The sequence below is a fragment of the Heptranchias perlo genome, chromosome 15 (genome assembly GCF_035084215.1).
Source record: "Heptranchias perlo isolate sHepPer1 chromosome 15, sHepPer1.hap1, whole genome shotgun sequence".
Lineage (NCBI taxonomy): Eukaryota > Metazoa > Chordata > Chondrichthyes > Hexanchiformes > Hexanchidae > Heptranchias > Heptranchias perlo.
In genome coordinates this window covers 38,563,335-38,591,070 of record NC_090339.1, presented here as the reverse complement: position 1 = coordinate 38,591,070, position 27,736 = coordinate 38,563,335, and the positions used below count along the sequence as shown (strand labels likewise).

Below are 27,736 nucleotides of genomic sequence, written 5' to 3'. Positions count from 1 at the left end.
CCACGTAAGTGGCAAGGAATATTGTATTTAATGTTTCCTTCCCTCCCTTTCAATTAATTTGTCCGACGTGTGGCCAGTCTGTATTCTGTTTAGCACCATATAAGATAAAACTTACTTACTGTAATGTACCTTAGTCTAAGAGTAGTACTGTCCTTTAATAGTATAAAAACAATGATAACACATTGTTCATTGGTGTTAAGTGATCTCATTCTGGACAGCAGCTGGGTGTGACGTTTGTTGTCCTCGCTGCCCTTGGGAGAGCGTGAGGAAAATTTTCCAAGGTTCTCGTTCCTGATTTCTATTCATTGTCCCTGCTAGAAAGTGAACTTGCATAGATGTTGGGTAAGGACACAATCGGGCTTGGCTGTGGTGCCTCCACAGTGAACAAATAGTCTACTGGGGGGCACTCGGTGATTAGGTTTATACATTATGAATGGCCATTTAAACAAGATACCAGTTAGCTGCTGTTGCTTGTGGAACCATATTGCAGCATTCGTCATGCCTTTAGTAGAGGGACAGGGGAGAAAATGGGGAATTAAAGTGTGTATAAGCCTTAGACAAAGGGGGTCAGGAAATTGTAACTACCCTGAAAAACAGTAAAATTTGAATGAACGGAATGAAAATATAACCTGCAAAATCTCTAATAATGTGCAATAAATAGCTTGATCCACAAGTATGTTATTTGGAATTTGAGATGAGTATACAGCTAGAGTCACATAGACAATTTCATAAGATGTGATTTTTTTTTTATAATTAAGGTTTCTGTGAGCCGAGTGGATGACCTTAAACTGAGGCAGCAAGAAGTGTCAAAAATCTTGTCAGATGTTCGCCAGATGATTGGAAAACATGACTTGGCTGACGGCACGATTCTGGCTATTAAGAGGTTTTAATATTTTTTAATTTGGATCTTGTCAGACATAAAGTAGATATGTTTTTGAGAAACTGAAGTGAAGGACCCTTTGCCTGTGTATAGGATCTCCCAGCATGAGAGGATTAGTCCTTTTAGCTTTCCCAGAATGCCCCTAAGTCTGGTTTCAGAGTAGTGCTGACAGGGATCTAAGAATGTCTGCAATTTAGGAAAAGCTAATATTGGGGCGGGGGGGGGAGGGGGAGTACCCCACTGTGATCCTCAGAATATGGTCTGACCCTAGGACACTTGTATCCTATATGAAAGAAAAAATGACATTGGAGACTTGCATCACTTTTCCTGTGCTTCTGCATCTAGAATTTTCTTCCTAAACCACTCTGTCTTGCTGCATCTCTTGCCACCTCAAAACCTATCTTTGTGCCTTCGGCCACCCTCCCTAACTTTTCTCCCAACCCCTGCTTCATATCCAATTTCTGCACATGTGAAACACCTTTGACTACCTTTATGTAAATTGTTTATTTCAGCATTCTTAATCTCATCATATATTCAGACAAGTTCCTCAAGCTAATAGAAACAGATTAACTGGTCATTCATCTCGCTTAGTGTTTGTAGGACCTTGTGTGCAAATTGGCTGTTGCCTTTGCCTATCTAATAGCCACTGCACTTCAACAGTAATTCATTGGTTGTAAAGAACTTTGGAATGTCCTGAAGATGCGATCAGGTGCTACCTAAATCCCATTCCCTCCCTCCCTATTTTGCATTCTAACTCTCTCTGGCTTTACACCCATCTTGTTTAGACTGGACTTGGACTTCAATGAATGCTGGTCCTGGGCCATTAATGTATTCGGTATCAAAATACTGTGGCAGGGAGGGTGAGCAGCAGCAGGTCAGCTGAGGCTGAGAAAGGGTAAAGACCTTATTTTTCACTAAGACGAGAGGGAAAAAAACCTGAAGAAAAAGAAAATCTAAGTTAGTTGAGGGAGATGTAAATACAAAGTAACACTGTCTGTCTGAAATGTCTGGGCTGTTGACCCCAAAGCTGGATGGTTGCTGACTTCTCCTGCACAGGTGCTTCACACTGAAATAATTGGCAAACTGGGCATTGCCAAAGGTTTGACATTTTGGATTTCAAGGTGGTAAGACCTTGAAGAAATGAGCAACTTCAAATACAAATGCTCAATTTTGGCCTACTCTTTTTAAATGATGAGAGTTACTTTTGTAAATTGATGGCAGATTGTTAAACGAGGCTCACCATGCAGACTTGTCTGTTTTCCACAGAGAAAATGAGGCACTATGGAAGGAGATATCATCCCTGAAACAGAAGCAACTACAGCAGCACAAAGTTATTCGGAAGGTGTGTCATCTAATATTTTAACTAAGTGGAATTGCCACCTTTTTTCTTCAATACAAAACTTACGAGAGCACTTTTTAAAAAGAACAAGTTTTGTAAGTGTGTGAAATGAGCCTATATGTATATGCGCAGTGTTTTGTTTTATATGTAACAATTTTCAATCTTTTTAATTCTGCATTAAAATTAGTGGGCAGTTACTCTCGAAACTGGATATTTCAGTTCAAAACTGGACAGACGGCTACTCTACCTATGTAAAGGAAATCATATGTAGCAAGGGAGGCATTAACTGAGGTCCACACTATCACTCATGCCAGTCTTTACCCAATTCGATTCACTTCACTTGACATCAAGGAACGGCTGAGTGCACTGGACACAGAAAACACAGAAAAGGCTACGGGCGGGACAATATCCGGCTGTAGTGCTGAATATCTGTGCTATTTAGCTAAGCTGTTCCAGTACAGCTATAACATTGGCATCTATCTGACAATGTGGAAAATTGCCTCAGCTTTGTCCTGTCCATAAAAAGTAGGATACATCCAACCCGGCCAAATTACCGCTCCATCAGCCCACTCCCAATCATCAACAAAGTGATGGAAGGAGTTGTCAACAATGCTATGAAGTGGCACTTACCAATAATCTGCTCACCAATGCTCAGTTTAGGTTCCGCCAGAACCATACGGCTCTGGACCACATTACAGCCCTAGTCCAAATATGGAGACAAGCTGAAATACAGAGGTGAGATGAGAGTGACTTCCCTTGACATCGAGGCAGCATTTGACTGAGTGTGGCACCAAGGAACCCTAGTAAAACTTAAGTCAATGGGGATCAGGGGGAAATCTCTCCAGTGGCTGGAGTTATGCCTGGCACAAAGGAAGATGGTAGTAGTTGTTGGAGCCCATTCATCTCAGCCTCAGGACATCGCTGCAGGTGTTCCTCAGGGCAACGTCCTAAGCCCAATTATCTTTAGCTGCTTTATCAGTGACCTTCCCTCCATCATAAGGTCAGAAGTGTAGCTGTTCATTGATGATTACAAAGTGTTCAGCTATATTTGCAATTCCTCAGATAATGAAGCAGTCCATGTCTGCATGCAGCAAGACCTGGACAACATCCAGGCTTTGGCTGAAAAGTGGCAAATAAAATTTGTGCCATGCATGTGTCAGGCAATGACCATCTCCAACAACATAACCACTTCCCCATGACATTTAATGAAGTTACCATCACAGAGTCCCCCGCCATCAACATCCTGGGGGGTCACCATTGACCAGAAACTGAACTGGACCAGCCACATAAATGCCATAGCTACTAGAGCAGGTCAGAGGCTGGGTGTTCTGTGGCGAGTGGCTAATCTCATGATTCCCCGAAGCCTCTCTACCACATACAAGTCATAAGTCAGGAATGTGAAGGAATACTCTTCACTTGCCTGGATGGGTGCAGTTCCAACACTCGAACCCCGACGCTATCCAGAGCAAAGCAGTCCTCTTGATCGGCACCCCAGCTTAAACATCTGTTCCCTCCACCATTGGCGTACCATGGCTGCAGTGTGTACTATCTACAGGATGCACTGCAGCAACTTGCCAGGGCCTCTTCGGCAGTACCTCCCAAACCTGCGACCTCACCATCTAGAAGGACAAGGACAAGGGCAGCAGCTGCATGGGAACACCATCACTTCCAAGTCATACAACATCCCGACTTGGACATATATCGCCGTTCCTTCATTGTTGCTGGGTCAAAATCCTGGAACTGCCTACCTAGTGGCATCGTGGGAACACCTTCACCGTACAGACTGCAGCGATTCAAGAAGAAGGCCCATCACCTCCTTCTCAAGGGCAACTAGGGTTGGGCAATAATCGCTGGCCTTGCCGGCGACCAGGCTCAATCACCGGTCTGTGCTGAGTTCATCTGGAGAACTACAATAGGCCTCTGTGTCCTTGAGCTAGAGAAGCGAAATTGGGGGGGATAAAATTGATGTCCACTGTCTGTCCATTCCCTAGACTCTAGCATGGTCCCCGTGGATTGGAAGGTAGCAAATGTAACCCTGTAATTCAAGAAAGGAGGGAGAAAGAAAACAGGGAACTATAGGCCAGTTAGCCTCCCATCTGTAGTAGGGAAAATGCTAGAATCTATTATTAAGGATGTAGTAACAGGGCACTTAAATTATAACATGATTAGACAGAGTCAGCACTGTTTTATGAAAGGGAAATCGTGTTTGACCAAACTAGTACAGTTTTTTGAAGGTGTAAACAGGGTAGACAAGGGGGAACTAGTAGATGTTTTATGTTTGGATTTTCAAAAGGCATTTGATAAGGTGCCACACAAGAGATTGTTACACAAGATTAGGGTTCATGGGATTGGGGGTAATTTATTAGCATGGATAGAGGGTTGATTAATGGACGCAAAACAGAGAGTAGGAATAAACGGGTCATTTTTGGGTTGGCAGGTTGTAACTAGTGGGGTGCTGTAAGGATCAGTGCTTGGGACTCAGCTGTTTACAACATATATCAATGACTTAGGTGAAGGGACCGATTGTAAAGTATCCAAGTTTGCTGATGATACAAAGCTAGGTGGGAAAGTAAGCTGTGAGGAGGACACAAAGAGGCTGCAAAGGGATATTAACAGGTTAGTGAGTGGGCAAGAAGGTGGCTGATGTAGTATAATGTGGGGAAATGTGAAATTATCCACTTTGGTAGGAAGAATAGAAAAGCAGACATTTTTTAAAAGGTGAGAGACTAAGAAATGTTGGTAGTCAGAGGGATTTGGGTGTCCTTGTACACAAATCACAAAGTTACCATGCAGGTACAGCAAGCAATTAGGAAGACAAATGGTATGTGAGCCTTTATTGCAAGGGGGTTGGAGTATAAGCGTAAGGAGGTTTTGCTGCAATTATATAGGGCTCTGGTGAGACCACACTTGGAGTACTGTTTACAGTTTTGGTGTCCTTAGAGGGGGTGTAACGAAGGTTCACTAGATGGTTCCTGGGATGAGAGAGTTGTCCTATGAGGAGAGATTGAGTAGAATGAGAGGTGCTCTCATTGAAACATATAAAATTCTGAGAGGGCTTGACAGGGTAGATGCTGAGAGGCTGTTCCCCCTGGCCGGAGAGTCTAAAACTAGGGGTCATGGTCTCAAGATAAGGAGTCAGCCATTTAGGACCGAGATGAGGAAAAAAATTCTTTACTCAGGTGGTCATGAATCTTTGGAATTCTCTACCCCAGAGAGCTGTGGATGTTCATTTGTTGAGTATATTCAAGACTGAGATCAATAGATTTTTGGACACTAAGGGAATCAAGGGATAGGACAGGAAAGTGGAGTTGAGGTAGAAGATCAGCCAAGATCTTATTGAATGACGGAGCAGGCTCGAGGGGCCGTACGGCCTATTCCTGCTCCTATCTCTTACGTTCATTCATCCGTCTGTTTGCCTGTCTAATCCTGGCTGGAAAGTGCACTAGTGTGGATGTTGGGTAAGCACAGGATTGGGCTTGATTTTGATGCGCACCATGGTTCAAGGGCCTTTGAAGGCTCACACATGAAGAATGACCACTTGGGTGAGGTACCAGAAGGGGGCCTGGCACCTGTGGAACCATACCCCAACACGTTAATGTCTTCAGGAGAGGAAGGAGAAAATTGGTTGGAGAGTGGGGGGCGGGGGGAAGAGTAGTAAATTTTATGAATAACTAAGGCAGTTTTTAAAAAAAAGTACTGGATCCTTGGCTTTATAAATAGAGGCATGGAGTACAAAAGCAAAGAAATTATGGTAAACCTTTATAAATCACTGGTTAGGCCTCAGCTAGAGTATGGTGTTCAATTCTGGGCACCCCACTTTAGGAAGGATGTCAAGGCCTTGGAGAGGGTGCAGAAGAGATTTACCAGGATGGTACTAGGGATGAGGGACTTCAGTTATGTGGTGATACTAGAGAAGCTGAGATTGTTCTCCTTAGAGCAGAGAAGGTTAACGGGAGATTTAATGGAGATGTTCAAGATTATGAGGTGTTTTGATAGAATAGATAGGGAGAATCTGTTTCCACTGGCAGAAGGGTCAGTAACCAAAGGACACAGATTTAAGATAATTGATAAAATGTCCAGGGGGGAAATGAGGAGAAATTCTTTTATGCAGTGAATTGTTATGACCTGGAATGCACCACCTGAAAAGGTGGTGAAAACAAATTCAATAGTAACTTTTAAAAGGGAATTGGAGAAATTTGCAGGGCTATGGGGAAAGAGCAGGGGAGTGGGACTAATTAGATAGCTCTTTCAAAGAGCCGGCACAGACACCATGAGTCGAATGGCTGCCTTCTGTGCTGTATGATTCTATGATATTTGTAATATATTCACATTCTCTATGTAACCTTGAGTTAGTAATCCAGAATGTTCCTTATCTGCAGATCATTCACTTCATTGCCACTATGGTGCAGTCAAACAGTGTGGCTGGAATCAAGAGAAAAATGTGAGTTTTTTTTCTTTTGTGCTGTATGCTTGTTTCAGGGGGTTGGAGCTGTGTATTTTCTAAAATCATTTCACTGGAGGAGGGGGAGAGGGAGAAGAAGAATGAATGAGGGATAGTGGTCCTCACATTGCTAATTGTGCTTACTTGGCTACCTGCTGTCTGTGAGTAGATAGCTGCCTCTCTAAACCTGCCTCAGCCACCAGTGCTGTATGGCCAGGGGGCTGGAGGAAAAAGGGTACACTTTTCTTTTTGCCCCCTCGCTTGCTCTGCTCGCCTATTTGTTTTCTCCTTTGCTGTACTGAGGCAGAGGCTCAATTGTTGAAGTGTGGATTTTTAGTCTCCGCTGTTCTGTGTCCCTCCCCTTAGTGAGTGCTCTTGGTTGACCCCAGATGGTGTGTAATGGCAGATTCATTCAACTGTGGAGGGGCATCATAGTCGAGCCTGACCCAATCCTCTCCTGACATCTACACACGTGAGGAGTCACTGGAAAGCTACCAGCAGGTGGATCCCGTGGCTCTCTTTTCCCCTTCTTAACCCAGGGACATGGAGCCCATTGTAATGACACTGCTGCCACTCTGGCTGAGATCAGCTAATTCAACACGTACCAGGAATTGAACCTGGGACCTTTGTATGGATCAGTTCCACATTAGGCAGTATATTTATACATTGAATCATGAGGGGACCTTAACCCCTTCATTGTGTGTTGCTTTTTAAAAAAAAACTTTTGCAAGCTTACTGTGATGTGGCAGATTTAAGATTCCATTGCTAAAATCTCAGTTTCCTGCACTCACCCATGTGTTCTCCCACATACACACCCACTGAAAAGCTTAATACCGTGTATTTTGCACAGGAATATTCAAGAAGTAGCCTATTATCAGGCCTTGCTGTTGATTATTAAATAGTTTTGATTGTGTTAGATAATGCACCTTTTTCAAATTGTTTTTGTGTACCTTTACTAAATTGTTGCAACTCATTCCTCTAGGCCTCTGATGATTGGTACTTCTGGGATGCCTCATTCCTACTCCAAGTATAGTCGGCCCATCACTATGGACAACAGTCAGGATGGCACAGCTGTACATGGTATTCCGGTAGGTTAGAAGGTTGTTTATTTTTTGAGAAACGAAGTTGAAGGCATAGGGCCCTTAGTGCAAGACAGCAGCAAGCTCGAAGATGTAAGAGTGAAGAAAAGATGAATCAGTAAGTAGTGATCAGGTGATGCTAAGGTTGAGGTTTAAAAGCCTGAATATTGTGGAAGAAACTGAGGGGGTTGAAGAGTTCCAACAATTTTGAGCTTCTGGTAAAGAATGGGTTAGGAATAGGGGACAGTATGATTTTAAAAACTATGATGATGCAAAGAGGAGGAAGAGCATGTAAGATGTAATATTTGCAGCTTAGCAGGTGAAAGAGAGGATTACATTGAGTTTCATCAAAACTACAGCACAGAAACAGGCCATTTGGCCCACTTGTCTATGCTGTGTTTATGCTCCACACGAGCCTCCTCCCTCCCTACTTCATCTAACCCTATCAGGATACCCTTCTATTTCATGTGACTATTTTATATTTATGACCTCTAGTTTTGGACTCCCCCACAAATGGAAATATTTTCTCTACATCTACCCTATCTGGTCAGCCCTCAGCCCTCTTTTTACTAGAGAAAAAAGTCCCAGCTTGTTCAGCCTTTCCTGATAAGAATATCCTCTCAGTTCTGGTATCACCCTAGTGAATATTTTATGCACCCTCTCCAATGCCTGTTTATCCTTTCTATAATATGGAGACTAGAACTGTGTACAATACTCCAAGTGTAGTCTAACCAAGGTTCTATACATGTTTAACATAACTTCTTTGCTTTTAATTCTATCCCTCTAGAAATGAACCATACTGCTTGATTTGCCTGCTACTTCTAGTGATTTGTGTATCTGTACCCCTAGATCCTCTTGCTCCTCTATCCCATTTAGATTCTTACTATCAAGCAGTATGTGGCCTCCTTGTTCTTCCAACCAAAATGCACCACCTCACACTTATCTATATTGAAATTCATTTGCCAATTACACGCTCATTCTGCAAGTTTATTAATGTCGTCTTGCATTTTGATGCTTTCCTCCGTATTAACTACACGCCCCAATTTGGTGTCGTCTGCAAATTTTGAAATTGTACTTCTGGTTCCTGAATCCAGATCGTTAATGCAAATTGTGAACAACAGTGGTCCCAGCACTGATCCCTGTGGAACACCACTTCCCACTTTTGCCAGTCCCTGTTTTCTGTTTTGTAGCCAGCTTGCTATCCATTCTGTTACCTGTCACCTGACTCCACATGCTCTGACCTTAGGCATGAATCTACAATCCGGTACCTTATCGAAGACCTTTTGAAAATCCAAATATATTACATCTACAGGTCAGAGGCTGGGTGTTCTGCGTCGAGTGACTCACCTCCTGACTCCCCAAAGCCTTTCCACCATCTACAAGGCACAAGTCAGGAGTGTGATGGAATACTCTCCACTTGCTTGGATGAGTGCAGCTCCCACAACACTCAAGAAGCTCGACACCATCCAAGATAAAGCAGCCCGCTTGATTGGCACCCCATCCACCACCCTAAACATTCACTCCCTTCACCACCGGCGCACTGTGGCTGCAGTGTGTACCATCCACAGGATGCACTGCAGCAACTCGCCAAGGCTTGTTCGACAGCACCTCCCAAACCCGCGACCTCTACCACCTAGAAGGACAAGAGCAGCAGGTACATGGGAACATCACCACCTGCACATTCCCCTCCAAGTCACACACCATCCCGACTCGGAAATATATTGCTGTTCCTTCATCGCCGCTGGGTCAAAATCCTGCAAGTCCCTTCCTAACAGCACTGTGGGAGAACCTTCACCACACGGACTGCAGCAGTTCAAGGAGATGTCTCACCACCACCTTCTCAAGGGCAATTAGGGATGGGCAATAAATGCTGGCCTCGCCAGCGACGCCCACATCCCATGAACGAATAAATAAAAAATCCTTGTCTACTCCTTCTGTTACTTCTTCAAAGAATTCAATATGGTTGGTCAAGCATGACTTTCCCTTCTGAAATCCGTACTGACTATTCTTTATTATATTTTCGTTCTCTAGATGTCTTTCTATTACATCTTTGAGTAAAGATTCCATTATCTTTCCTACCATCTTTTTATTTCTCATAATAAAATTATGTAATAGTTATTGACATTGTAATAGTTATTTGGCCTGCAGCCTCCCTTGGTTCATTGAAGTCAATGGGAATCAGGGGGAACTCTCTCCAGTGGCTGGAGTCATACCTAGCACAAAGAAAGATGATAGTGGTTGTTGGAGGCCAATCATCTCTGCTGCAGGAGTTCCTCAGGGCAGTGTCCTAGGCCCAACCATCTTCAGCTGCTTCATCAATGACCTTCCCTCCATCATAAGGTCAGAAATGGGGATGTTCGCTGACGATTGCACAGTGTTCAGTTCCATTCACAACCCCTCAGATAACGCAGCAGTCTGTGCCCGCATGCAGCAAGACCTGGATAACATCCAGGATTGGGCTGGTAAGTGGCAAGTAACATTCACACCAGACAAGTGCCAGGCAATGACCATCTCCAACAAGAGAGAGTCTAACCACCTCCCCTTGACATTCAACGGCATTACCATCGCTGAATCCCCCACCGTCAACATCCTGGGGGTCACCATGGACCAGAAACTTAACTGGACCAGCCATATAAATACTGTGGCTACAAGAGCAGGTCAGAGGCTGGGTATTCTGCGGCGAGTGACTCACCTCCTGACTCCCCAAAGCCTTTCCACCATCTACAAGGCAAAGGTCAGGAGTGTGATGGAATACTCTCCACTTGCCTGGATGAGTGCCGCTCCCACAACACTCAAGAAGCTTGACACCATCCAGGTCAAAGCAGCCCGCTTGATTGGCACCCCATCCACCACCCTAAACATTCACTCCCTTCACCACCGGCGCACCGTGGCTGCAATGTGTACAATCCACAGGATGCACTGCAGCCACTCGCCAAGGCTTCTTTGACAGCACCTCCCAAACCTGCGACCTCTACCACCTAGAGGGACAAGGGCAGCAGGCACAAGGGAACAACACCACCTGCACGTTCCCCTCCAAGTCACACACCATCCCGACTTGGAAATTTATCGCTGTTCCTTCATCGCCGCTGGGTCAAAATCCTGGAACTCACTAGCAGCGGTTCAAGAAGGTGGCTCACCACCACCTTCTCAAGGGCAATTAGGGATGGGCAATAAATACTGGCCTTGCCAGCGACGCCCACATCCCATGAACGAATAAAAAAAAATTAGCATGAAGTTGTATCATATATCTCATATCTAGTTGTAATTAGTTTTCCCAATGGAACTGAGAAGGAATTGGTTCTGGAACCTACCACATTCTTAGTAGGAAGGAACAAGAGCTATGACTAGCATGGGAGCTTAGAAGGAAAAACCTTCTTATAACTTTTTTGAAGGAGGATGTTTATTTTCGTGTATATTCAATGTGAAGGATGCCTGTGCTGGGGACTGAAATGTTTTTCAAGCTCCTGTACCCGGTGGCTGCTTCAAGCACTCCCAGGTGAGATATAGCATATTTTATATACAGAGTAAAGCGCTCTCTACATTTCCCCACTAGCGTACCTTAACACTGTATCCTCCTAGGTGACGGTTTGTTCCCCTGTTAGCCATCCTTACGGCTAGGACCATTGGCAATCTCTGCAGTATTTTTATCATTGAATTTGCAGATATTGCACTTCACTGCAAAAATTATCTTACTTCTCTTCAACTCGTCTCACATACTGCTCTCTGCTCCTACCTGATACTGTGGCTCCAGGAGGTTGAACACCGCAGGTGGAAATTCCTGATCTCACAGTAGTTTCACAGGATCAAGAATTTCTGTCCATAGTGTGCAGCAATGTTTGATTTAGTTTTTCTTTCTCCGCCCTCCCCCTCACCACCTTTCCTCAAAACCAGAAACGGGGAGGACTTGTTCTGTGGACTGGGGAGTATGAGAAGTGCCATTGTGAAGTGGGAGAGATGGGAAAGTGCCACCATGAACTTGGGAATGGAGAGAGCAGAAGAGTGGCTTCATGAACTAGGAAGGGAAAGTGGATTAATAATTGAATTTAGCACTAAAGGGTATCAGTACATATTTACAGTTGCAATTTCTTAGAAAGAACTTGGGGAAATTTCACAATTTTTGCAATTTTCCAGTGGTTGAGGCAAGCTTGAATTTTAGCGCTGTAGATTTATGGGAACTAGGTTGAGACAGCTCAGCAGCTCAGGCCAAGTAAAGATGAGCTAACGGTGAGACCTCCTGTGAAATGTACAGAGATTAATGCACATTATTTTATTATGTTTAGAAATGTGAAACCTGTGAGAAAAGCAGTGTTTATCCAGGAGGGGTTATCATCTCTGAAATTACACACCTGATTGGGAGTCCAGATCAGCCAGGCGAAGAGCAACACAGGTAAGGGTCTTTGATGCAATTTTTTCCAATTGTTTTGTTTAAATTTAACACTTAGAATTTTTGTTGTTGATGGGCAGCCTTATCACTGTGGCAGCAACCAACCCTCTTGCACAGACCTCTCTGGTAAATAGTCCTTCTAGAACTGACTCTTGGCCATGTGTTCACCTGTCCTTTTAGTTGCCTCACAATAGCAAGTTAGCAGCTTGACCTCTTGCCTTCTCTTAGCTCACCTTGTCTGGGGGTTGGCCAGTAAGGCTGCCAATTAAACTGGTGACCACCATCTGGATGGCACTCCTTCCCCCCCCCCCCCCCCCAGAAACTAAGTCCTGTGTCTGCAATGAATAAGACTGTCCTGAGGTAGTAAGCCTAAAGGAGAGAAACTATATCAATCAGCATGATCACCCAATCTCTTGCCTCGGATGAGTGGATGACCCTTATTGTCTCAAGCTGGAATGGTATACAAGTAGCACAACTCCACAAACGTGTTCACCTCGCTTTGAAGTACATGTCCTCTTCCATTCCCTTCACCCCCAAGCCTCTGGCTACTGTGGGGATTTTAATCACTTGAGCATTTAACTTAGTAGTAACATTTTGATATGAATCATACCAAGATACCTTTTGTAGCAAAATGGTCAGAAATTTTGAAACATGACAGCTCTTTCGGTGACCTTAAATCTATGCCTTTTAGTTACTGTCTCTCTGACCAGTGTAAATAATTTCACCCATTTTTCTCTTTTAACTTGTCAAAACCTCTCAATTTTGGAACACCTATATTGGATCTTTTTAATCTCTGTTCTAATAAAAAGAGTCCCAGTATTGGTTCATAATGGATGCCTCTCAACCCTGGTATCATAAATTAAGTAACATCTGCTTTAACATTCGTAGCATTGACCACTAGAGTTGTTATATTTTGATATTTTTTTAATTCAAATTTGTTTATTTGACTCTCTACAGCTTTGTGAATGGAAAGCCAAGTTCTGCTGAAACACTGTTCAGTACAGATACAGACAACCTAGTTCCCACTTCGAGCACAGCACCTTCACCGTTCACATCACACGATCTGTACGACGCTCTCCTGGATGAAAACTGTCAAATGGCCACTGAAGAAACTTCTGACCGGTGAGATTCTACTTGAAAGTTGAACCAAAAAGTTAAGGATTGTTTTTCCCCTTTTTGAGATTGTACATGGCCTTGTAAGGAGTGGGCTGATGGGTTGATTTGACATTTTGCCTTCTGTACCTGAACAAAGATCAAGTACTCTACAGGACAGGATTCCTCTTCTGCTGGGAATTGGAGATTTGGAATGTTTGTGGAAGACAACAGATGAGGGTTGAATAATGGGCATGAAGATGGATGAATAGTGTGGAGTCATGTGTTCTAAGAGCTTCAAGACAGCCACAAATAGAATCCATCCCCTCTGCCAAAAACTGTTTATAGTAGTGGTACGTGCTGTTCGCTCAGGATTCTGGTGTGAGTCAGGGTGAGGGAAAACAGATGGTTCCTTATTTTTAGATGCAAGGGATGGAAGTTAAGAGATAGAATTGTCCCTGTTCGGTCGAAAAGTTTTGGTGGTAATGTGCATGCCGTCATGGTTGAAAAGTGGAGTATGGCACATGAGGGAAGGGGGGAAAAATATATGGAGTGGAACAAATATTTTTCAGTAATCGTTTGTCAAAGTACTAGCTCCTACCCATATCAGCTCTTAAAATCATACTTTTTGTGCTCAGGGTGAGGGATGTCAGTGGTAGGGGTGATTATTTGTTTATATTTCTCATTTTTGCTCCCATTGTCAGCATCAAGCACTCCACCCCAGGTGAAGGGTAAAGCTCCCTGTACTTTGCTGCAACCTTTAGTAGAGCTCTCTCTACTCCCAATGTGATTTTTTTTTTACACGCCAGCCACCCTTGTGTGGGTAAAGTTGCCAGCCTGGGCAGTTGCTTTGCTGTGGATACACACTCCCTAGGAACTCTGTTGAGACTGGCCCAAACTTATTTCACGTAGGACCCTTACAAACGGACTTGGGAGAGTTTCATCCCATCAGTCTGGGTTGCATTTGAACCTAGACTGTAAAAGGTGAAAGCTCAGTGTTCTAACCAACTTTTTCACCCAATCATATTTGTATTCACAGTTTTTTTTTTATGGCTCCCTCTGTCTCTTTCTCCCCCCCCTCCCCCCCCACACCCCCACACCATGCGGTGGAGCTCCTGGGGAACACAATACATGGGTGATATAAGGAGGACGCTCGCCTTGCAACTTATCTGGACCACAAAACTGGCAGCGTATTATCGATCAATCCACAAAACTGGCAGTGTAGTATCGATCAATCCACAAAACTGGCAGTGTAGTATTGATCAATCCATAAAACTGGCAGCGTATTATCGATCAATCCACAAAACTGGCAGCGTAGTATTGATCAATCCACAAAACTGGCAGCGTATTATTGATCAATCCACAAAATTGGCAGCGTAGTATTGATCAATCCACAAAACTGGCAGCATAGTATTGATCAATCCACAAAACTGGCAGCGTAGTATTGATCAATCCACAAAATTGGCAGCGTAGTATTGATCAATCCACAAAATTGGCAGCGTAGTATTGGTCAATCCACAAAATTGGCAGCGTAGTATTGGTCAATCCACAAAATTGGCAGCGTAGTATTGGTCAATCCACAAAATTGGCAGCGTAGTATTGGTCAAGCCACAAAATTGGCAGCTTAGTATTGGTCAATCCACAAAATTGGCAGCGTAGTATTGATCAATCCACAAAATTGGCTGTACTGGTCAATAGAATTGCTGGGACTGGGAATAATGCACAGTTTTAAAGAATTCTTTTGCCTTAATGCAGTGAATTACTGATCTTTTTCTGGTTCAAGAGGGTGATTAATGGCTGGAACTATTCACATTGATTGATAATATAGTTCTGTTTTATTCTTCTCTCCATAGGAGTGAAATAATTGACCATTTGGATATGATTGACAACAGTTTGGCTCAGATCCATTCCTCACTCAGCAACACTCGATTAAACATTAATTTGGATTTACTCAAAGATGTGAGTCAAAACAGAAATGTTTTATTCTAAAGACAAACTAATATCTAGATCTGTATCTACCCTGCTAATCATGCGGGGGATATATTTTCCTCCATTTGCAAAAAAGCTGGAATGGTATAAAGTTGTTTTCCCATGATGTGTTTCATGAGTCCTCCAGTAGAAGAGAAGTGTTTGTATGGGAGGAAATCGCTCTATTGGTAAATTTTACTGAGATAACCAAGAAGTTAGAATAGATTTTGTGGGTCAACAGTTGAGGAAGACATTGTTCTGCATAGAGCTCCTCTGATGGCTCAATTGGTATAGATGGTGTGCAGCTAAGCCATACAGTCCAGAAGGTTCCAGGTATGATTACTGTCTGCTCAGTTAGATGATCTCAATGGAGTCAGCATTTGGGTACTATAGTTGGCATCTGCAACTCTGGGTTAGAGAGGGGGAAAAGTTCAGCCAGGATTCCGTTGCTGATCACTATCCATTGGCCCTTGCTGGAAAGTGGATGTGGATGCTTGATGAAGACCAGATCGGACTCAGCTGTGATGTTCTCCATGGTAGATTACCCTGCTGGCACTCAAGTGGGCCTGTTTCTGATGATGGCCACTTTTGTGAGGTACTTGACGGTGCCTATGCAACTGTACCACTCCAAGAGTCAGCACCTTCCGGAGAGGGGAAAGGAAGGAGAAAATTGTTTTTCTAAAAAAAAGCTATCATAATCAATCGCTTGTTACAGGTGTAATCGGGTCATTCTCTTCCAAAAGGCAGGTTATAGAAATGATGGACAGGTGGCAGAAATGATTTAATGTGGAGAAATATGAGGTGATTTGCAAAGAATTAGTAAAGAACAGGCACAGACATGATGAGCCAAATGGCCTTTGTTGGTTCTAACTTACATTCACTTTTCATGGGTACCGCCTGTGTGAATCAAAATGTCATCGGTTTTTGATAATTTGACAATTTTGTGATTATTCACCAAGTCAAAAGGAACATTTTGGTTAGGAGGGGAGTTGCATGCTGAGTATTCTGAAGACTGGTCTGTTTTTCTTTAACTTTTAAGTTGTTCCATCAGGGCCACATGAGAATTTTTAAACTTCAGCAAATTTTCCAATTTGTTGTGCAAAGCTATTTTTATATCTGAGAATTTGCAGAGTCCGGGGAAAGAAATTAACTAGTTGCATTTTTTGTCGCATGAGAGAAGAGGTAAAATTCATAATCTTCAAATGTCTCAGTGAAAATATGTTGCCATTTTATGCCCATATTTAACAGCAACTCAAATAACTTGATCTGGACTAAACAAATAAGTTAGTAGAAGCATTCAGTTCTAGATATCCAACAACGTGCACAGCACTCGAGTTATGAGGTCTTTCACGTTTAAGACAAGCACTGGTGGCATTAGGTGGCAGCAGTGAGAACTGAGTGTGTCTTTAGTAAATCAGTTACACCTCTGCTTATTTCTCTTTTCCTAGCTCTTCAACCCATCAATTGGAGGATTAGTAACATCATATCCTGAAGTAGGACTGGACACCAGCAAGGTACTTAGCCCAAGGCAAATGATATAATTTTAAGCATTTCTGCCAGCTGGTTGCAGAGAGACGAGAAAGCGTAGTTTGTTGCCCTACACCAGGGAATGATGAACATGAGCAGGGATATTGAACAACGAGTACCTTGATGACCAGATTTGTTTTGTATAGACAGAGTAGTTATGTGTCTTCTGTATTTCTGTTCCTTGGACATATTCTTCTCACTTCTTTTGATGGACTTTAATTCCTGGTTTGAGGAACACCTCCTTATTGAGAAATTTAATTCTTCACCCTCCTTCCTGTTGCAATTCGCCTACTGATGGTAAACCACATGGGCCATTTGGGTGAGGTGCTCAACTGCTGACTGACATAGGGTGCTGAGCTTCTTAAAAGCATGTTGTTTGAAAGTAGTTAAACCCAGATTGGAAATGCAGATAAGTAACTGGACAGGGACATTTTTTCTAAAAGCATGTTTTTTTTTTCTGAGCTATGATGGCAATAGGAGTGCTGCAATTGGTCTAGGCATTCCTGGGTTAGGAGGTGGAAAAGTTGGCCTTAATTCCTGATTTGCTATCAAGTAACCCTGCTGGGGGGCATGTTGGGTGAAAACAGAATTAGGCTTTTATTGTATCAATAGCCTGTCAGTACTCACTGCCTAGGCTCACATTTGACAGAAAAACACTGGAGGGCTTTCAGGAGCTATGGGAGAACCTTTTCCCACAGAATTGAGCGTGCTGTTAATTATTTGATGCACATCTTGTCTCATCAGTACAAAAGGTTTGGGGTTGTAACTAAGAGTTACTGGATCTGTTCTTGCAGAGGGCAAATGGACAAAATTGCAGAAGTGCACAAGAGGAACAAGATTACAAAGGATCACAGACTGAACGAGGTAAGCTGCTGTTTATTTAAGAGTAAAGCTCAGACTACATAGTCTAATAAATGAAGAATATAGGAAAAAAAATTACTGCTTATTGGCATTGCAGAATTCAGAATAAACAGTGGGAGTAAATGGGAAAAGAGCAGTTTGGTTGGGTTTGGAACACTGGGAAGTACTTGGGTGCACTGGGATCAGTTGTTTCTCAGGAGTTGACTGTATAAATATGTTCTGTATATTTGGTTAGTACGAGAATGCCCACTCATCTATTTGTTAGTCTGTCTGTTTCTGTGAATCTTTCACTTACCTTTTTCCCTCTCTTTTCAGATGAAGTTGAAAGGAGAGATTGCTACAGCCCATCCAACCTACCTTTCTCAAAGGAGGAAGAGGAGGGGGCAGATGAGACAGATATGTTGCCAACCTTGTTGGAACTGGCAGAAGAGGCCAGTGATACCTTTTTCCCCAGTGACATCTCCACTTTTGACAGTGACACTTTAAACCAAAGATCCAAGCTGATCTGCAGCTAAATGACAGCTTACATTTCACCAAGATGGGTGCAATCCATTAAAATGGTAGCACTTTATATCACTGCTCAAGAGCAGAATTGCTTCATGGGCATAGATATAGAGACACAGTGTGTTCCTTTAGCTTGGGCTTATCCTGGCTAGCATTGTAACGCTTTCCAGCCCTTAAGTGAGCAGAATTATTTACACGCTAATAGCCTAAAAGTGACCTTGCATTTTCTTTCCCTTTTTGTTGTAATGTAACGTAATTAGAAAATAATTATGTAATTAAATGGACAGGATGGCATTGGGCTAACAGACTGGCCTATTTCTGTAACACTCCTTCCCCAAAGTACTTGAGCCATCCTGTCACTAAAGGCAAGCAAGGACATTGATAACCTGCAGGTCTGGTTGACTGCACACTTCACTCACAGCCTGGTAATGCAGTAAAGTGCAAAGCTGATTCAGTGGAGAATCGTTCAGGGGATGGGAAGGGGGTATGCTCTATGTTAGATAGAAAGTTACTTGCTATTAAATTTAGTCTCCTTTGCATTGAAGCTGCTGGTTTTGAGTTGATGCCAAATTTGCTTTTGTTGCTGTGCACTGTTGTGTGATATCATATTAATTAGCATCTAATGAGTGTGACATAGGCTTTATAAAAATTGCATTTACATGGTCCATCAGCATAGGAGCTATTGAATATTTGATCACCCAAGTCTACACTCATCTCTATTAACTACAGTTCTGTTCCCGATCTAATATTTATTCAGCCTTTTTTTCTGAAAAGGATTTAATTCATGCTCCTTTTTGTCTTTGAATATTTGTTTCTACTAGTGGGATATAATCTGCTTTAAACAGGATGAATCCTTTGGAACAGTGAACAAAATGGGAGAATAAAATTCTAAAGTAAAAAGAAAAATGCTAGGAGTACCCAGCAGGTCCATCAACATCAGATAGGGTATAGTCTGACAAAGAATCTCTACACAAAATGTTAACGTCTCAGATGCTGACAGACCTGCTGTTTATTTCTGCATTTTTATTTTAGATTCCTAACATTCATTTTTTAAAAAAATGTTACTTTTAGATGTGCAATTCCATGTGTTTTTAAATAGGTTTGTGATTTGTCCCACTTTTCATTATCAAATGTCACTCCTTATATTTCCCTGATGGCAGTGATTCTGCGCACAAACCATGTTACAGTCCCAATCTGGGATTTCATTTCCTGTCTTCTTGCATTCTAATTGGCACAAGTGCCTAAGGCCAAACTAAACCCAGACAACTTTCAAAAAATTGAGCAGCTTTTCCTGCTATCTTTGGTTCTCTTTTACTCAGTCTTCACACCATCACTACATGATAGTCGACAAATACAAACTCAGCAATATCTTTTTGCTAGTTAAACATTTTCAGTCCCCAGCTCCTGGGTTGGTGACCTTGTATCACTGTGGTTTGATGGGGTTTTTTTTAATCCTCCTTTTTTGTTTGCCAGTTTTTCCCCTCCTCCTTTCCTGAAGATTAGAATGTACTTGATTAGATTTCACATGTGTTGGCAGTATTCTGGTATGTTTCCAGCAGGAGTCATTGGATAGTGATCAGGAGCAAAAAGCCTGAGGCACATTCTACAGCCCTACCACTACTCCCAGCCAAGGCCAGTTAACTTGGGGACCAAACACTGGACTGCCTTATCTGCGTGGCTTGGTGTGGTAGCGGTAGTTGCCCAATGAGCCAGCTGGCAGATCCATTACTCAGAAGTTAGGAACGTCCAACAGAAGAACTGTTGGCTGAATGGCTTGTTAACCAGGAAGAGCAGAAGGATGAAGCCCATCAAGCCTGCAGTTGTGCAGTCAACTCTCCTAAAACAAATGATACAGTCCCACCCCTTCCTTGCTTAGCATAGGCAGCCACTTATAATCGGGCAAGTGGCACTAACCATTTGCCAGTACCATAGGAGTTAATTACAAAGGCGTCACTTATAATGTATTAAGCGCGCCGACTATTTCAGGCAGTTCAATAAGTACTTACCCATTTGAAAGGCTCTGCTGATTTCAGCCAAAGTCGGGTCTTCAAGCAGTTTCATTCAGCTGTTCGTACCTCGTTATTCCCCTGTATTGTACATTGCTGAAAAAATCGTACCAGTCGAGGTGGACTCATATGATCTTCGTAGCCAGACAGCTCCAAGAAAGATGTACAGAGCAAAATGTAGACCTCTGCTATGTCTTTGTTGACCGGACAAAGGCATGCAACACTGTCAGTAGAGAAGGTGTCTGGCAAATTCTCTCCAAGTTTGGGCGTCCAGACAAATTCATTGAAATGGTCAAACAATTCCATGATGGCTCAAGTAATGGAGGATATCCCCATCTTCCATCTCCTTCCCCGTTTCAAACTGTGTCAAGCAAGGATGTGTCTTTACACCATCATTCTTCAGTGTTTTGTTTGCTGCTATGCTTCTCGTGGCTTTCAATAATTGAAAATAGGAGTCAAGATCAGATTCAGGACTGATGGGCAGCCCTTCAACCGTAGAAGACTACAAGCTAAAACATAGGTGCTGGAAGAACTTGTTCGTGAACTCCTATTTGCTGATGACAGCTCATGTTGCCCACTCCCAGGATGATGTGCAACAATCATGAACCACCTTGCAACAGCTTGCCTGCAATTTGACATGACGATCAGCCTTAAAAAGACAGCAGTATTCTTCCAACCAGCCCCAGGCAAGGATTGCACTCCACCAATCGTCACTATCGGTGATCACAGGATTCAGGTTGTGGACAGATTCACCTACTTGGGTAACACCCTGTCAAGAGAAATCCATATCAATACAGAAGCATCCTGCAGAATCACCAAAGCCAGCTTAGTTTTTGGTAAACTCCATGAGCGCCTCTGGGACAAGAGAGGCATCTGCCTGTAGACCATGCTCAAAGTATACAGGGCTGCTATTCTGAAGACCCTGCCTTATGCCTGTGAAACTTGGACAACATATTCATGCCATATTAAGAAACTGAATCACTTTCACCTAAGCTGCCTGAGATGACTAATGAAGATCAGATGGCAAGACAAGATCCCTGATATTGTGTCAGGGATCAAAAAACTGACATGCCAAGCATGGATGCTCTGATCATGAAGACACTGCTGCAATGGACAGGTCATGTGGTGCGAATGTCTGATGAACAAATCCCGAAGAAGCTCTCTTATAGTGCATTAACAACTGGGAAGCAATTTTGTGGTGGTTAGCAAAAGAGATATAAAGACTGTTTAAAAGTGACTCTGAAACAGTGCCAAATTGACATCCAAAAGAGGGAATAACTTGCTCAAGATAAGAAAGCATAGTGAAAAACCATGCACCTCCTACAATGAGATCTGTCGCATTGTTGATGCTGAATATAAATGCCAGATGAGGAAGTCTCGCTTGAAAAATCAAGATTCCCAACCTGGTGAATCCGGGAACCACTGTTCAATCCGCAGATGCTCATTCCAAGCAAAAATAGGCCTCATCAGTCACCAAAGAACTCACTGCAAAAAATGAGATGATATTCTGGCCGTCTTCGATATCGAAGAATGAACAATGACTGACTGACGGATTTAAAAGATTCTGCTGATTCCAGCCAAGATCAGGTCTTCAAGCAATTTGAATTAGCTGTTCACACCTCGTTAAAGTGCGCTTACCTTAGTGATGAGATTCTGGGTGCAACTGCTAACAAGTAGGAGAGGCAGTTGCTAAATGGAGATTGCATGTTTCTAAAAAAAATGTTGGTGACTTACTTTTTTGGTTTTACCACCCACTGTGTGTAGTGGGAAAATCCCGTTAATACCAGCGCGCCTGTTATAAACGGTGGGGACTGTATTGGTATGGGATGTGCAATTTTTGATGCTGTGGACTGGATGCTTATATCAAAACCAGTGAGTGGGTGGCACAGTTATGCAGAAATTTGAGCCCTAATGCACAGAAAACAAACATAACCCCACAGAAAAAATGTGAGACTGCACATACACAAAATAAGTGAGATCCCTGCGCACACACATTCCAAGTCCCCATACACACAAAAATTAAACATTGCCGTGTTTAGCCTAAACATTAAGCCTAATCGTTGCCCTTCCCATAAGCTCAAATGTGGAAGCCTCAGCTCTTTAAATATCTGGAGCACTGATTGGCGCAATAAAGCTGCCAGGCCCAAGAAGTTTAAAGGGCTGCAGCTGAGCTGTCCTTCAATTCTACCATCTCTTTCCCCACCCCCCCCCATCCCAATTAAAGGCACATAGTAGATTTTTCAACTACAGCTAGTAGTTGAAGTTGACTGTCTACTGTGCATTAAACACTCCTCATGTAGGTCATTAGTGGAACAATTTACCAATGCTGGGGGAGAAAGTTAGAAAAAGAGGGTTTTGTACATTGAAAAAAAATCCCCTTGTCAATATGTTAGACAGTTATACTTAATTTCATGGCTACTGGTTAGGGGGAGCAAGAGGAGGAAAGGAAGATCACTAATTTAGACTGATGCCTGGCCTCAGTGCCCACCTAATGCCAGTCCAAATTATGTTGGCTTGAATCTGCCATCCTGAAGCTATCTTCACAAAGGAGAAGTTTTTGGGTATATGCACTATTTTGTGGTGATGCCCAGTTACGTATTTTAGCTTTGAGTGTGTTAGAATTGTGCTGCTGTACAGTACTTTCAGAATTCTGTGTTTTGTATGCATGCGTATTGCTTCCATCTGGTTGGTTTGGGCTAATGCCAATCATTAGAGAGGGCATTCCATTGCTGTTATGTGACCATCAGGGCTGCATGTTACATGGCTTCAAAGCTGATGCCTTTCACACATGCATCTCTCTTGATGTCCAGTTACACTCTGAAGCGTGCAAGTGATGAGGGTATCTCGTCACTTTTGCTGAGTTCATAGCATGTTTTGATTTTGAAGCCAACTTCAAAAGAGGGTTTTTCCAATGTACATTTCTGACACTGAGAATTGCCCCTCTTTCCCCCTCCCCCCAAAAGTGCGTATTGGGAAATCTTGGATGTGTTCCTCACGAGTCTATTAAACGTAATACATTTGGGAAAAGTAAAAATTGTAGCTTGCAGACAAGTCTTTGGAGGCTCTGTTAAAATGTAGTCCTTCACCGTGATGACCTGGACTCAGCTTGATATGGAGCAAAATATATCTGTGTGCTGACTGCTAGCTCAGAGAATGCAGTGAATTTTGTTGCAATTGCAAAAAAAAAATTGCAATTGGTATCCAAAAATTAATAGCAGCAGGTTGGCATGAACCCCTTGTGCTTTGCTAACCAAACCTTGGTTAATGATGATAGCACTAAATAAATATATTCTTGCAAATGAAATGTCCTTACCCTGGATATCCCTGTAATCTTGAAATTGTGATAATTGAAGGGTGGGAATTGGGTAGCAAAAGACCATCCTACGACATCACAGTACCCACTAATTGCATGATACTGCAGCAACTCCAATATCTCTCTCCACCCTCCACCAAACCCAGTTTCTAGTTTTAAAAAAAAAAATTGTGATGCTTTTAGGGGGAAAACATCTCCCTTTTAACAAAAGTGCAAATGGTAGAAATTTGAACTAATATGTATCACGCGATCAACAGTGAGTATTTTAAAAAGACACTCCTCACGTAGGGAGACTGAGTGACACAAAATGGTCCCTAATTTGGCACTGATTGACAAATCACTGAGGCCACAGGATGGCTAGTTTGGGAATTTTTGTTTTAAAGTCACTGGTGAAATAGGGGATGCTTTTGGGGTTGAGCTGAAGCACTTTGGAGCAGAGTGGAAAGAGCTTTACATCTGGCTGTGCTATTCTGACTTGAGAGTACTTAATGCTGAAATGGGGAAGAGTTCCATTCCCCAGCACCAACATCCCTCATCCTGATGAGCTCAAATTTTTATAAAATAAGTGAGAGTTGGTGGGGAAGAATCTTTGTGTGATGACACTGCCTGCTCAGAGTTTTGGTTTATTAGTGTGTGCACACTACTGGCTTTGCACTTTTTATTGGAAGCTGTGCATGAGTCACACTTCTGAGAGTTTGATGGATAACTTGTAGCGGTGCTCCCAGTGGGAAAGCAGTGTTCAGGAAGCACAACACGGAGATACGGTTAATAATTATCGCTCCAATTCTCTGACCAGTGCTCCTGGCTGGGAGCACAGAATCGCCCCTTGTGTGTTAGTTTTGTAACCAAGCACTTAACTGGTGAATCTTCAATCAGTATCACAAATCAGTTTCCCTAGCAGTATTATACAATATTTTTTAAAGGTCTTTGTGGTCTTTTCACCATTGCATAGGAACTATATTATCTTTTGCTTATCTTTTTATTGGAGAAATGTGTAAATAGGATTTTTTTCTGGGACATGTTTTTTTTAAAGAGTATGTGGTTTTGTACAGACAAGTCTGAAGAAATGTTTTATGTATCAATTTTGCACACTTAATGCTGTTCACGTGCACTACACTAACAAACTAATGTGTGTACTGGACAGATTTAAATCCATGTTATCAAATGTTTGATATCAAGTATGTTTCTCAGTGGCTGAATATTAATAAATGTATTGTAAAATGCTAGTGAAACATGTGGTTTTCTGTTTGTGAAATCCTGCTTATAAATCAAACAGAAGTGTTGGTGGCGGGGTGTAGAACATTTTTCTACATATGTCCAGTGTATGCTTTTGAGCACTTTCCGGAGAGCTTCAGATGCAGAGTAAAGCTCCCCGTATTCCCAGGTCAAGTATAGCACTTTGTGACAAATGGAGAAATTTGTGATTATTGCATGTAAGTTTTAAAATAGCCAGGATTAAAATGGAAACTGTTGATGGTTGAAACAGCTAATTTGAAATGTTAATATGTGGATTTACTTGGATGATTCTATTCTGTTCTTGAATAGTGAGCCCTGAGAATAATTAATTACATGAGGCAAAACCCTGTTTGGAGGAAAAGTGTGAAAAAAGTGCCTAATTAACCTAACTCAAGTTGTAAAATCTGTCAATCTCAATTTATGTAAAAAGAAATGATCATAAGAAAAGAAACCAATCTCAGGGCATAAATGTCATGTTACATGAGAAATAAGAAAAAAAACTGCAACTACTGGAATCTGAAATATAAACAGAAAATGCTGGAAATCTACAGTAAACCAGTGCACCTGTAAAGGGAAAATACAGTTTGATGAAGTTGTGGCAAAGCATGAACTTTTTTCACTTTTTTTATAGATGCTGACAGATCTATAAATTTCCAACATTTTCTGTTTTCCATTTCACATGAAGCCCTTTCATCCCATAGTCTCCACTGAGTTTGAATTCTGGTTTGTGAGATGGTGTCTACTAATCCATTGTACCACTTCCAGTGGATTAGTAGGGCAGGGTGTTTGATTGAAATAAGCAATGCTGTTCTTATTAATTGTTTCTTTTTAGGCTCCTCATTGATCCTATTTCGCTTCCAGCTTTTAGTGGGATGTACTGCTTCACAATCAGGATTGACAACTAACTCAGTGCCTTGAAGCATAATTTGCCAGTTAAATTGCTCAAACAACATTTTCTCCATAGCTTTGCTGTAGAATAAATATTTTAAAAATAGCTTAGCCATTGTTATCCTCTACTATACCCCCTACCATACCTGGACCTGGGTTACTTTTCAGGGCCATTAGCCACTGAAGTTGAGTCCAATTAAGCGGAGCATCAGCATGGGGCACTTGTGGCTATGGTATTTATTTAGTGAGTAGACCCAGATGAATTACATGATTGGATGCTACATCAAGTCTACAGCACAGAAACAGGCCTTTCGGCCCAACTTATCTATGCTGGATTTTATACTCCACACGAGCCTCCTCCCAACCCTCTTCATCTAACCCTGTCAGCAGAGCCTTCCATACTTTTCTACCTCGTGCTTATCTAGCTTCCCCTTAAATGCATCTATGTTATTTGCCTCAACTACTCTTTGTGGTAGTGCGTTCCACATTCTTACCACTCTCTGGGTAAAGAAGTTTCTACTGAATTCCTTATTTGATTTATTATATCTTATATTTATGACCTCTAGTTTTAGACTCCCACATAATGGAAACATTTTTTCTACATCTATCCTATCAAACCCTTCCATTATCTTAAAACCTCCATCAGGTCACCCCTCAGCTGTCTCTTTTCTAGAGAAAAGAGCCCCAGCCTGTTCAATCTTTCCTGATAAAGATGATACCAGAACTGAGAGGATATACTTGTGATTCTTTTTTGCACCTTTTCCAATGCCCCTATATCCTTTTTATAATATGGAGACCAGAACTGTGCACAGTGCTCCAAGTGTGGTCTAACCAGGGTTCTGTACAAGTTTAACATAATTTGCTACGTTCATCCATGGCACAAATATCGAACCCAACATATTTTTAACTTATACTGCAAGTAAAGGACAGAAAGTCATATTTGAAAACTTTTTTCAAATTTTCTCCCTTCTCTTAAAGTTGACTGTTTCCACAGGTGCTGCCAGTCCTCTAAAGATAATTCTTCATGCTCAAACCAAAACAGAGAATGTCAGTGGGCTGATCATCCATAAAAGGCCTTACAATCTGTGCTCAGTTAATGTCCACATGTGCACTTTCCATCATGGATTACTGGAGCGCAATCAAGAACAGGAACCCAGGCCAATTACTCTCCATCCAAGGAGCAGTGTGGCCAATGCTAGTGACCATTACTACCCCAAGGGGCATTGTGGCCAAAACCAGCTACTGCAACACAAACCAAGGATTGAATGAAGCCTTTCTGGCTGCTATATTTAACAAGCTGTTGGATGAGCTTCAAGCTCTTATATTTCATTGGTTGGAGGGACTTTTTGTTGGCTTTCTACTAGTTGTGTTTACTGTGGTTGCTGAGGGGTTGTTGTGGAAAGATTAAAGACATTTCACAACTTACATATCCGCATATGGCTAGGGACCTTTTCTTGGGGGGAGGGGGGGGGGTGGCGGCGGAGAACAGATCTAATGACTAGTATCTGAGCAATGGAGCTATATAAAGATCCTCTCTTTGTGGATATCTGACTGCTCATAACCTCCTTTCCTTCCCATTTATCCTCTTTTCTGCATTATCTTAATACTTTATTCATCTCTTCTGTTTGGTGGTTTAAAATGATCTTTTCAGTTACTCAGACTGCCATAAGTGAATGTAGCCGGATTGGATTTGAAAGCAAAAGTTCTCAATATGTGTCACTAGATGGCCCCGCGGCACATCCACTCCCCAAAACACTTGGTACTTCAACTGAGTAAACTTTTATGGCTCTATCCATTAGCACAGAGCGAGGCAGTGGGATTAGTTTTGAATTGCTCTAGCAAAGAGCTGGCACAGCCATGAATAATCGAGATGCCCGTCCCATGGGGTAAGCGAGAGGCATGAACCATTTTGGTGGTCGGACCTCATTTACATTCTATTGGCGAGCTGCCCGTGTATTTGTAGCGCGAATGAACTGCTCTCCACGCCGGTAAATGTGGTAGGCCTGACGTGTACTTAGTGAGCTTGCATCTATTAAAGGGGAAGTACCTTTTCAATTGTGATTTGTGGTAGGCGCAGTTTTTAAACACTGCTGAGAAGAATGTCAACTTCCAGGGCTCCCTATTTTTGATATGTCGCTGTGCATGTGCCACTGGAGCAAGTAAGGGTCAGGAAGGAGGCCCGCTTTCCTTTTGATAGCAGACGGATGGCCAGGCAAAC

General features: G+C 42.4%; 1 protein-coding gene across 1 annotated transcript in view; it reads left to right on the top strand.

Annotated features, from left to right (window-relative positions):
• LOC137333017 (heat shock factor protein 1-like) overlaps positions 1 to 24,626 on the top strand; it is a 42,318-nt gene extending 17,692 nt beyond the window's left edge. The window contains exons 4-13 of the mRNA XM_067997094.1: positions 759 to 883; positions 2,147 to 2,222; positions 6,599 to 6,660; positions 7,643 to 7,748; positions 12,020 to 12,126; positions 13,081 to 13,245; positions 15,069 to 15,174; positions 16,632 to 16,697; positions 17,505 to 17,574; positions 17,887 to 24,626. Coding sequence (XP_067853195.1) covers positions 759 to 883; positions 2,147 to 2,222; positions 6,599 to 6,660; positions 7,643 to 7,748; positions 12,020 to 12,126; positions 13,081 to 13,245; positions 15,069 to 15,174; positions 16,632 to 16,697; positions 17,505 to 17,574; positions 17,887 to 18,086 — 1,083 coding nt within the window. The 3' untranslated portion in view covers positions 18,087 to 24,626. The remainder of the gene's footprint in view (positions 1 to 758; positions 884 to 2,146; positions 2,223 to 6,598; positions 6,661 to 7,642; positions 7,749 to 12,019; positions 12,127 to 13,080; positions 13,246 to 15,068; positions 15,175 to 16,631; positions 16,698 to 17,504; positions 17,575 to 17,886) is intronic.
• The last annotated feature ends 3,110 nt before the right edge of the window (positions 24,627 to 27,736 follow it).